Raw genomic sequence first — 12674 nt, 5'->3', positions numbered from 1 at the left:
GGCCTATACGGCTAAATATCATATATGAGCAAAAAAAGACATAGAGGAACTAATCGAAGAAAATCAGGATGAATTCTCGGTTTCAAGTGTCTAGACAATTAATACGACTCTGCTTTTGAACAATAATATCACTTTAGGCAAATTCATGAACTAATAAGATATTATCCATTTTAAGAGTTAATATGTTACTTTAAGCTATTTTGAAATGCCAAAAGATCATTAATTTAAGAGACTAATCGAAATTTGTATTAAAACTAAAATAAAAACGAGATAATGTCTAAATTTGTTCCTATCATTTTTCAGAAAGTACAGATTTATCATAATGAAAAATTTAGAAAAACTAGTTTAGTGCTATTTATCTTATCATTTAACTGTCATATTGCATCTTTCAAACATTAATTACGTTTAAAATATTTATTTTATTACTATATTATTAAAAAAAAGTTAAAAACAACATGACAAAAATATACGAACTTGCTTTAATTTATCGCTGAACTTTTTTGAAAAATCTAATATTACAGTCGAATAGCTATCAAATAGGGGTGTGCATCGCTTCAAAACCGAATACCAAAATTACCAAATTAATAGACACCAGCACTGAACGAAAAACATACAAAACCGAAATAATACCGAACCAAAATATTCAGTTCGGTTTTAAACCGAAAAACTAAATTTAATTAAAAATAAAATAACAAATAAAAATCACTATATTTCTTCGTTAAATTTACTTCAACAATAATTTTTTTGAAATACTTTCAAAATATATTTAAATCGACTTATAATCTCAACAACAACAACAACAATAAAAACTCATATAATCAAATATATGACTTTAGAGGTCATGAGTTCGAATCATATTGGAGTGAGTGGGTTGAAAGTTTTCTCTTGTCTTTAATGTAATTTTCATTTGTTTAATGTGAGTGAATTGTGCACAACTTAATATAATAATGTAGGGTAAATTACACCCATGGCTACTGAACTTTATCCATTTTCACATTATGGCCATTGAACTTCATTTCTTCCCGGTATGGTCACTGAACTTTACACTTTTTAACACCGGTGACCACCCAATTTTAACTAACTTCTCAAAATGACCGTTAACGATAGTTAACGACCTCAAAATGAAAATATTCAAGAATTAAAGTTGTTTAGAACGACATTTACTATGAAACCACATTTTTTATTTTCGAAAATCACATTTTTTGGAGATTTCTCTCTCTAAAAATTCACTTTCTCTCTCCTAACCAAACAATACCCAAATGATCTCAAAATGAAATTTTTCAAGAATTAAAGTTCCTTAAAATATCATTAACGCTTTGAATTTTTTATTTTTAGCCGTCAACGGTCGTTTTGAGACGTTAAGTGGCCACTGGTGTTAAAAAATGTAAAGTTCAGTGGCTATACCAGGAAGAAATGAAGTTCAGTGACCATAATGTGAAAATGGGTAAAGTTCAGTGACCATGGATGTAATTTACCCTAATAATGTATAATATAGGTAAGTCGGCGTGGTTCGGTTTTTTATATTTTGTTTTGTCAAACCGAACCGAACTAAAATATGAAAAAATTGAATTTGATTGGTTCGGTATGCGGTTAAACCGAACCGATACAACTGTACTACCAAATTAGTACATTCAACCTTGTCTGGCAAAGATAAGGGTAAAATTGTAAAATAAGATACAAAATTACCAAAATTGGAATTTATCACGTAATAAAAGAAATCATTTTCCCACTCAGACAACAAATTGAGTTTACGGCCGTTTTGCCTTTCCCCCCAAAGTTGCGAAAACTTCGATGGCAAGAAGATCAACTCGAAAATCGACGGCGTCGGCGATGGCGTCGTCGACGGAGAAAGATAATCAGAAAAAGTCAGATTTCTTAAGCACAAATACAATTGTGGAGGTTTGCAGAGACGCTGAAGGGTTTAAGAGTGTTTGGTATATAGCCAAAATTCTGAAATCAGTAACCAGACAGAAAAACAAATTCCTGGTTCAGCACCTGAATTTAGTCTCCGATAGAAACCCCAATCTTCAATTGAAGGAGACTGTCAGCGTTTCTGCAATCAGGCCTCCTCCTCCGTCTGCTCCTGCTGGTCAGACTTATGAGGTGAGTGACGTCGTCGATGTTTTCCACCGGAATGGGTGGTGGAAAGGTGTGGTTAGTAAAGTTTCAGGGACGCTGTATACTGTTGTCTTTGAAAATCCACCTGAGAAGCTCAACTTTTTCCCCGGAAATTTGAGGTTTCACTATTTCTGGTCTGGTGGCATTTTTGTTCGATCTCCCAAACAGAAGGTGCGTTGGAGTTTACGTTTTTAATCTGAATTTTGGGTTTTTTATGATTTTAAGTAAATGTAGTTGTCGATTCTGAGTTTAATTTTGTTTCCCTTGTTGAATGTTCAATTATGTTGCTCTAGCGTTTGGAGTTTGGTGTTTCTGTACTTGTCGGTGTCCATTTTCGTTTGAAGATTTAGAGGTGTTTGGTTGCTGCTTTTCGACCTCCCGTTTAACTTTTCATTTTGAAACTGAGAGGTTTAGGTCTTTGGTTAGACAAGGAATCCAGCTGTTTGGAAAACCACCATTTTCAAACCGCAAGCCATGATAGCAAACAAACAACAACAACCAACAAACAGCAAAAACAAACGGGCCCTTATTTATGAAAGTTAGACTTCAGAAATAAGGAGGCTGGTTTGGTTTACCAGCCGTTTGTTTGCTGTTAAGTTTTGCTTTTTACTGTTTGTTTGTTTGCTTTCTGCTGTCTGTTTGGTTTACCAGCTGTTTGTTTGTTGCTTTCTGCTGTCTGTTTGGTTTACCAGCTGTTTGTTTACTGTTAGGGTTTGCTTTTTGCTGTTTGTTTCTGTTTGTTTATTGTTACTGTTTGGCTTTTGTTGTTTGTTGTTACTGTTTGCCTTTTGCTGTTTGTTTACCTTTACTGTTTGCTTTTCGATGTTTGTTTGAAAATGCATTATTTACAAAAGTATGATTCTGCTTTTATAAAAAGCTACTTTTTTAGCTGAAACTATTAATAGAAGTTTATCTAACCAAACACCTAAAACTCTCATTTTTTTTTAATATAAAAAGTCAGATAAGAGGTGAAAAGTGAGCAACCAAACACCCCAAATGTTGTACCTAGACTCCTCTTTAGTAGAGTTTCTTTGTTTTGTGTCCGTGTCTATTTTGGTTTGAAGACTTGTTTTATGAAAATTATGTTTTGGAAATAATGTTTTCCTTATAAGTTTCTGTGTCCATGTCCGTTTTCGTGCAACATAGTCTATGTTAGATGAACACTGTTTTAGTAGCGGTTTTTTTGCCTTTTGTGTCAGTATGCATTTTCGTTTAAAAGCTATTTTATGAATGTTATATTTTAGAAAAAAAGTTTCCTTTAGTGGTTTCCGTGTCCACATCTGTTTTCATATTTATTAAACTCATAAATTTTACTACTTTTATTAATAATGATAGGAGAGGGTTGTGTCGTGTTCGTCGATTATCTCTATTAGAGGTATTAATATGTGAAAATAGAGGATGCTATATTAATAGTTTTGGATATTCGTGTCGATTTTGAGAGTCAACCAACCTACTAAATTCGTTTTAGTGTCGTGTTGTTGAGTCATGTAAGCAATTGATGATATAGTAATAGTTGTAAATATTTGTGTTGATTTCGGATCAGCAGAAGTGCGAAATGAGTTTACTTTAATCTATTCTAGAAACATTTGTGTCATAATCGAGTCAACCCAATCGGGTTAATCGGGCTCCTGTCATGTTCACGATTCATATGAAATCTTACTATCTTTATCGAGGGTGACATGTAAAGCTTATGGAAAATGTATTTAATAAACCCATCATTTTACTACTTTCATCAATAATAATATGAGAGGTTTGTGTCGTGTTCATTGGTTATTTATATTAAGGGTGTTAACATGTGAAAATATAGGATGCTATATTAATAGTTTTGAACATTTGTGTCGATTTCGAGAGCCAACCCAAAAATGAGTCATTAACTAACCTACTAAATTCGTGTTAGGTTCGTGTTGTGTTATTGGGTGATGTACGCAATTGATGGTATAGTAATAGTTTAACTATCCATGTTGATTTCGGGTTAGCATATGTCAACTCTAATCTAGCAAACATGTATGCGTCAACCCGAAAATGATCCTTTGACTGTTTATTGAAACGCTAATCCACTAAATTCGTGTTAGTTTCGTGTCATATTGTCGGATCTCGCACACAATTCCCACCTCTAAATTGTGTATTAGTTTGCATTCATTTTCCTGATACACAATACTAATTTTCTAATTGATGCTTCAACAGAGAATGAAAGGGCTAAACATCGAAAAAGGAACCGCTGTTGAAGTGAACCTGAACGGAGAAATCTCTCAAAATGCCTGGTCTCCGGCCATTGTTGTTGATGAAGTAGGATTCAATTCCTTCTTAGTGAAGTGTTGCAGATCAAAAACTGATGATGATGAAGATGTTCATACAACAGAGACCGTTGAATCGTTCTATATTCGACCTTCTCCGCCCAAGTTTGAGGTCCAAAATTTTGAAATTTTGGAAATGGTAGATGCTTTCCATGGTTCATGTTGGAAGAAAGGCACCATTAACGCAACTCTAACACACGGACGGTATAACGTCTTCTTGGATTCTGAAGAAGAGGAGTTTCGGTTCGTACAGTCGGAGATAAGGCCTCACCTAGTCTGGAAGGATGACAAGTGGATTGGTTTCAGGGTATAATTCTGTTTCTCTTTCACTGAATTTCACTCAGTTTCACTTAATTTCACTTAATTTCACATAATTTCACATTTGCTGCAACTCTGTATCAGAAAGTTTCTGACTTTCTTTCTTGCATCGTTTTTGGCTACCCTTTTGTTAAATACTACGTCTCTTTATATATGTGAGACAATCCTCCTTTTTCGAGGTAGCTTTTGGGGTGACTTCGGTCTTTATTTACATGGTATCATAACAAGGTAAAAAGTTTATATAGTCATTAAAGTAGGGGGCTTTGTGTATCCGCGATCACTAAAATATCTTTTTGACTCAATAAAGTTACCAAAGTAGAAAGTCACTGTTACCGGATCCCACAATCTGGACCATCGAAATGTTGTCGTGTCTGCCACCGAGAATATCTTACGATATTTTTAATACATGTCGCCATGTGGCAATTAAAGAAAATGAATTCGATCTATTTGGAATACATGTTACGGTTTAAGATATTTAGAAATTCATTTTCTTAAATTGCCATCTGTCATAACGTGGCTGCCATGTGGTGACATGTGTCAAACAATATGAGGTGTTAAATTCATTTTTTAACAGATTTTTGTTGATTTGGACTTTAATATTACATAATGTAAAGTTCAAAGGTTTTTATGACAAAAAATTGAAGTTTAGAGGGTCATATTGTTAGTAGCCCTATAGTTCAGGGACCATGAATGTAATTTATCCTATGTTTAGCAGAAGTACATTTTAGACAACTGAGACAATGTGCTTTGTTTCAGGAAATACCAAAAGCAACAGTTTCTGAGACAGTTGATTCTGTTAAGAGTTCAAGCACAGAAAAAAGAAAGACGCCTGATGCAACCGATGACGCCTATGAGACTTCTTCCGTTAAGAAGTCGAGGAAGAATGCGGTGGATATTGAAGAATTTCGTAAAGGATTCGGAGTCGGACAGCATGATAAAGGTAATGAGACATCAGGTGAACAAACGAATGTTTCTTCCGTTAAGAAGTCGAGGAAGAATGCGGTGGATATTGAAGAATTTCGTAAAGGATTCGGAGTCGTACAGCATGATAAAGGTAATGAGACATCAGGTGAACAAAAGAATGTTGCTGAAGCTGCTGCTGCCGAAATGGAATTCGAAAATTGTGCGAGTAATAAAGAGGCGGAATTGCCTACCGAAATGGACATCGAGAATGGAGGTACTAATTCACATTCATTCTTGTTATATAGTTCCGAAATAAGAGTTTTCGCCATATCGTTTGGTCAAATATTGTATAGATACTAACTATATCTTGTATTTCATTATGTTCAAAGATGCCCCGGTTATAACAAGATCAGTAGTTCCCGGCCCAGATAACGTAGAGCCTGTCGGAATATTCTACGGTGGTGATGATGGAGACCTACCAACATCAGGTGAACATCAGAATGTTTCTGAAGACGCTGTGTTCGAATCAACGGACATGGAGAAGGAAGGTACTAATTCACATTCATTCTCATTATATGGTTCCGAAATAAGAGTTTCGTTTGGTCAAATATTGTATAGATACTAAAAGATGTCATGGTTAAAACAGTATCAGGATACATAATTCCCGTCGCAGACCACACAGCAGAAGTCGCCGATGGTGTCAGCGATGATCGAGCGCTATCAAAATGCGTCGGAAGTATATATAATCTCTCATTGTTATGGATGATGAATCTGTTGTATAATGACTTCGGTTCTCGACTTTTCTGACTTCTGATTAACTTTTGTTATCTTTCAGGAGGCGACCAAGAAGGGCGCGTCGAAAACTTGAACCAAGCAGACGCCGATGGTGAGCTAGTGAAGAACCAGGATATGCCTTTCGTGAAGACCGCAGCGTTATGGCAATATCTTGATTCTCATGAAGTTTTCAAAATCCTGCCGCAGAAACCACATTATGCGCCTTTGTTCGAAGTGGACGAGATAATGCGCGAAGGGTGTGCTATCGGGCATATGCTCACCTTCACCTTTCTGGTGGATGGGACATCGAAGTTGACAGTTGAGACTCAAAGAAAAGTTTACGAAAGCTATTTCACAGTTCTTGCTGGGCTTGAAACGCACGGATTTGACGTTAAACCAGTGGTAGAACGTCTTGAGAAGTTGCTCGCAATCAAAGCTCAGCAAGATCAGCTCGTAGATGAAACGAAAGGTATTCAATTTAAGCTTGCAGAATTTAAAGGTGAAAGAGCAAAATGGGACAAAGAAATCAATGCAGTTCAGAAGAAGATAAGCGAGTTGAAAGAGCAACTCGCATTGATATTGTCGGAAAGGGCGGCTACGGATCATCGAAGCGATATTCTGCAGATTGATTTCAATAATCTGAATGCAGCCATCGTGAATGCGGAGCAAGAATTTCAGCGTCTAGTTGCTGCTCCTTGGTAGATATTAGGGTGACAATGGGGCGAGGATTACCCGTTCTCTCCGATCCACGCTGACGGGGACGGGAAATCCTGAAATATTTGGTTACAGAATGTAGTTTTATTTTGTTAAAGTAAGTTTATTTATGAAGTGAGGACCACAGTTGGTAGGTAATTCAGTTATTAGTTAGTTATATCATTGGCTTTTTGGAGCTGAATTTGGGAAATTTATATGAAATGAATGGGAAAACTACAGTTTTAAACCGTGTTTTTGGTAGGTTTTGCATTTTAGTCCTTGAACTTTACAGGTAGAATGAGCATTATGAACTCTGCTTGTAGAATGAAGAAAATCAGTATTTTGGTACATTAAAGAGTACGTTTTTAGCAATGTTCTCAGATTTGGACTGGACTGATCAACTGGCTGATTGATCGGATCGGGACCTGGTCAGGTCTCGGGTTTGAGTTATGTTGAGTTTGTTAAATTTTCAATAACTTGGTAAGAACTGAGGTTAATTTGGGACCTGCTGGTCTATTCGGGACTCGGGGGTGATCTTGGTTTTTTTAAACTCTTGTTACTTTTATAATTCACAGATTTTTTTGCTTAATATATCATTTGTCCTCTAAGCTTGTCCAAAAAGATTGATTGACTCTCTGAACTTTCAAAGTGTCTTAATAACCTATTCAACTTGTATAAAATGTTCAGTTAGTCCCTTTAACTTGCGTAAAATGCAATCAATTGATCACTCGGTTGTAAAAAATAAGTTAAATGCGGAAGATGTATTCCACGCATCTTAGAATATTATTACATAATTCAAAAATAGATTAAAAATGAAGTTTTTACTTGTTCAATTATAAAACTTGTCTTCACTAATATTAAAACCGTATGCCTCTGATCTTGGTCGTTTTACTTTTTTTTAAGACGTGTGCAATACATTTTATGCATTAAACTTATTTTTTACGCCCGAGTGATCAATTGATTACATTTTGTGCAAATTCAGGGAGCTAACTGAACATTTATGCAAGTTGAGGGGGCTATCGGGACACTTTGAAAGTTCAAAGAGCCTATCAACCTTTTTGAACAAGTTTAAAGAGCAAATGATGTATTAAGCCTTTTTTTTTTCTTTCTAAACGTTTAAGGTTTCTATGCAAACATTAAAAAACCTTTTTAGTAGTAGTTAAATTTTACCATATTACCCTCTTGCAACTAATACTTAAATTTTTTCAGAAATGTATTTCCTCTTATCATATGAGGATAAAGTTGGAAAAAATATATTTAATGCTTATTCGAAAGTGTAAAATGTTAAATAATTTGAAATAAAAAAACTTTCTGAAAACGTCAATTGTAACCATACAATGGGAGTAATAAAAATCTTAACTTTGAAATACTAATAGTATGATGCGGAAATTGTTATAATGGTGGTGAATCTATAGAGCTTATTAAGTTACAATCGAAAAAAATAATTAAAATTTCCAAGTGATGTACAATATATATATATATATATATATATATATATATATATATATCCGGTCCAATCAACTTGAGTTATTTGATTGAACCAAGTGACTCATGATCCAAAATTATAACTTCAGTTTGTTATTCGATTCAGTTCTTCTGATAACATTTGTTCTTAGTAAAGGGCGAATTTAATGGATTTTTACCTTCGGTTTTAAAGTTTTGGGACCACAATGAAAATAAAGTCGAAATGAGAAACCATAATGTAATGTACCCCTAAAGATTTCAAGTCCATAGTTGGGTTATAAAGATTTCAAGTCCATATTACTGCTAATGTGAAAGTCACGTTACTTTTTCGATATCATTTGAAATCACTAAAGTGACTTAATTAAGATAAAATTTAAAATTAAATGATTTTATTGAAATAAATTGAAGTTGAATGACTATTTTGAAACAACTATAATTATATATATATATATACCGCTGAGATCAACCCGAACTATTTGGTTGAACTAGATGATCTATTATCCAACTATACGTGTGGTTTGATTTGCGATTCGATTCTGAGAATATTAGTTAAAGGGAGAAAATTAATGAAATTTTAAGTCTGGTTTTAAAGTTTTGGGAACACAATGAAAATAAAGTTGAAATTGAGAAACCATAATGTAATTTACCTATAAATTATCTAATCTAAATTCATTTTAGGTTTTAAAGATTTCAAGTCCATATTTGGCCCACAAATAGTTGGGCTGGGCTTTACAGTTTACTTTAGCTAAATAAATTAGGGTTAAATACATGAATATCATAATTAAATACAAAATTATAAAGAAATCATATCATCAAACTTAATTCTTAATATGTCATTATTCTCTATATATTATGATTTTACACTATAATTTAAAAATTCTAGATTTTAATTCATAAATCATAAACCCTAGAAAATATATATTAGACTCCTAATTTAGAAATTTTAATTCTTAAAATTTATTAAAAATACTGATTTTACTAGTTTGATATAACCAAAATTATGATTTGATATAGTTGTAAATAGTTTTTAAAAGATGAATTTCTGTGTAATTTTCCCTAAATTATATACAATACTTTTTATCTTTTATCTTTTAACTGATATATAGGGTTTATTAAAAAAAAACCTGATATATAGGATAAATTACACCCATGGCCACTGAACTTTACCCATTTAACATTGTAACCACTAAATTTCAATTCTTAAGAGTATGACTACTGAACTCGGTGCTTCAAAACGATCATTGACGGTCCCAAAATAAAAAATTCGAAGAGTTAATGATATTCTAAGGTACTTTAATTCTTGAAATTTTTTGTTTTGAAATCATTTAGGTGTTGTTTGGTTAAGAGAGAGAGTGAAGTTTTAGAGAGAGAAATCTCTAAAAAATGTGATTTTGGAAAATAAAAAATGTGGTTTCATGATAAATGTCGTTCTGAACAAATTTAATTCTTGATTATTTTCATTTTGAGGTCATTAACGGTCATTGAGGAGTTCGTTAAAGTTGAGTGGCCATCGATGTTAGAAAGTGTAAAGTTCAATAGCCATACCGTTAAGAATTGAAGTTTAATGGCCACAATGTTAAAATGAGTAAAGTTCAACTCCTTAAAGTATGGATAAAGTGTAAAAATAGTAATGGCATTGACAACAACGAGTAATATTATTCCTAACGTATAAAATGGTGTAACTGTATTTCTAACATTGACAACTAAAAGCAATTTTATTTTCAACATTAGCAAATTGTAGGGATGACAACGGGTAGAGTATCTACGGGTAGTGTCAATCCCAAACTTTTACCCGTTTATTTTTTAATCACCCGCTCTTGTCCCATTACCATAACGGATATACTTTTTTGCATCTCATACCTGTTAGAGATAATGTTCCTATTATCTCTGTAAATAGATTCTTATCTAGTTAGAGTTTCAATTTGTCTATAACCCTAGCTAGGTAGAGTTTCAATACGATTATACTTGTGTATTGTATTCCTATACAAACTACTATTGGCTCACTATAAATACAAGGTGATGGGTGCTGATTCCACCAAAAATAATCCCAACTTTCCCTAAACGAATAATTTGTAATAGAGCAAGTAGAGGTCGAACCCAAGGGAATAATATTGATTTAAAACTTCTAATGACCTAACAAAATAATTAAATGGGGGGTTTGGAATTGTGAAGTTTATTAAATTTAAATGTAACAAGTCAAAAATCAGAAGAAGAACAAAACAGAAATTAAAGAAGGTTTGTGAATAATATTTTGATGAATTCGATCAAGGGGAATCACAGGATAATTCATACGTTAACGATCATTGACAGATAAAATTGTATTCTCATGTATTCACCGGGTCAGTTTGGCGTGTTCTTCCTTAATAGTGAACTCGTTAAGCACGGCAAATAACTTGTTCCTAATCAATAAACAATCCTATCTCAGCGTCTAAGATTTAATTTATTGACAGCTTAAGAATTAGAAGAACCTGATCTTAGTTAATCGTCTCTCAGCGTCGGCGATTTTGGACTAACTTATCTGTTCATTTGGCTCAGATAAACCCAACTAGATTCGTATTAATGTCACGTGGAAGACGAACTCAGGTTTATCCGACTCGAGTCCGTTCTTCCAAATACGAAGCTAGCTTGATTTAAATAGTCAATAGCTACTTTGTTTGGCTATCTTAGGTGAAACTCTAATAAACCAAATTAGCCATATGATTATTCAATTCGACAAACAACCTGCAGTTATCATTCATAGAACAAACAATCAATTGAGAATAATTCTCTAAACACGATGAACAAATAAACGGTTTAATAAATTGAGAAAAGTGAAATACAACGATCTCACGATAACGGAGAAAAATCCCTTGAATTAACCTTTAACCGAAATTAAGAAATTAGCTATCAATAGCCATGGAACGTATGTGTTTTTCTGCTGGAAAAATAAATGTAAAAACTGATTGCTTGAACTTGGAAAATCTGCCCTTTTTAAGTCTATCACGATTCCTAAATGTAAGGAACTAAATCCCTTCAAATTAGCTCTAGAATCATTCTTCAAATTTGAAATTAATTGCCACCTCATTTGTCTCCTACAAATTCGTGCTTAAGCTGAAAATCTTGTTCTCAAATCGTCCAATCCGGATCAGGAAAGCAATCCTATTTGAAGTGGGAAACTGTCAGCCCGTAACTGCCTTAGTCTTGTGCAAGACTAACTCTGATTCAGACCCATACCTGCCCAATCAGCTCTGGATCACGACCCGACATCAGCTCGGCCCAAATTAAGCCCAATTTATCTCCTTTTAGTCATCATTGGCCTGTAGAGATGAAAATACCAAAAACAAACAATAAAACCCAAAAAAATAACAAAACATGACAATTATAAAGCATAAAAGCGGGATTATCTATTGTCGAATTATGCACTTATCACAAGGCTTCTGAACCATAATCATTAAGGTGATTCAAAACATTACTGTGCCTATTACTTATTTCTCTATCTCCATATTATTTCTGTATATCAAACTATACATTCAACATGGTATCATAGCCTCCATCAAATTTATTTCTCTAATTCTACATCGCGAGATATTTTTTTTCCCCATTTCTGATTAGTGTTTCCGCCTACCTATTCCCAAAGCTTTCCCATATTAATCCCATTCCTAATTACTGCTTCCGTCTACCTTCATCCTATATTACTTTCTTTTTTTTCCTATTCCAAAGCTTCTCCCCTGTTCCTATTATATTTCTACTATAATCCTAATACAGGTCCTTTTCTTATTCCTAACACTAGGCATGCGCATCACCTCTCCATTAATTTTGTTTTCGTTTTTTTTTTATTCAAGCAGACATGGATGATCGCACAAATTTAATTTCACCTACTGCGATGCCATTCGCAACATCCGCCGCTGCCCAGCGCCTTGCGCAACCCGCGCCTCTCCCAACTCCGACCAATTCAACCGCCGATGTCGCGGTGTTATCTGCGATTGCAGCGTATCGGGCAGCAGTGCCGCTGCAACTGAATCATGAACCGATCCCGGTTCAGCATCCATTAATTCAATCTCAACAACCATCAGTCACCACGACCACTCAAACCCTATTTTCTCCATCAGTTCTTGCTGCCCTAGCCGCCTA

The 12674-nt window shown here is 34.2% G+C and overlaps 1 protein-coding gene across 1 annotated transcript; it reads left to right on the top strand.

Moving 5' to 3' along the window:
• Positions 1-1752: 1752 nt before the first annotated feature.
• LOC136206847 (DUF724 domain-containing protein 2-like) lies at positions 1753-7347 on the top strand. The gene is made up of 6 exons (XM_065998036.1): positions 1753-2289; positions 4303-4719; positions 5487-5907; positions 6023-6181; positions 6280-6369; positions 6469-7347. The coding sequence occupies exons 1-6, from the start codon at positions 1792-1794 to the stop codon at positions 7107-7109; spliced, it is 2226 nt and encodes a 741-aa protein (XP_065854108.1). The 5' UTR covers positions 1753-1791; the 3' UTR covers positions 7110-7347.
• Positions 7348-12674: the final 5327 nt, after the last annotated feature.

This window comes from Euphorbia lathyris, chromosome 9 (genome assembly GCF_963576675.1).
Source record: "Euphorbia lathyris chromosome 9, ddEupLath1.1, whole genome shotgun sequence".
NCBI lineage: Eukaryota > Viridiplantae > Streptophyta > Magnoliopsida > Malpighiales > Euphorbiaceae > Euphorbia > Euphorbia lathyris.
Note: the sequence above shows the minus strand (reverse complement) of the source record. Positions and strands in the feature narration are given on the sequence as shown.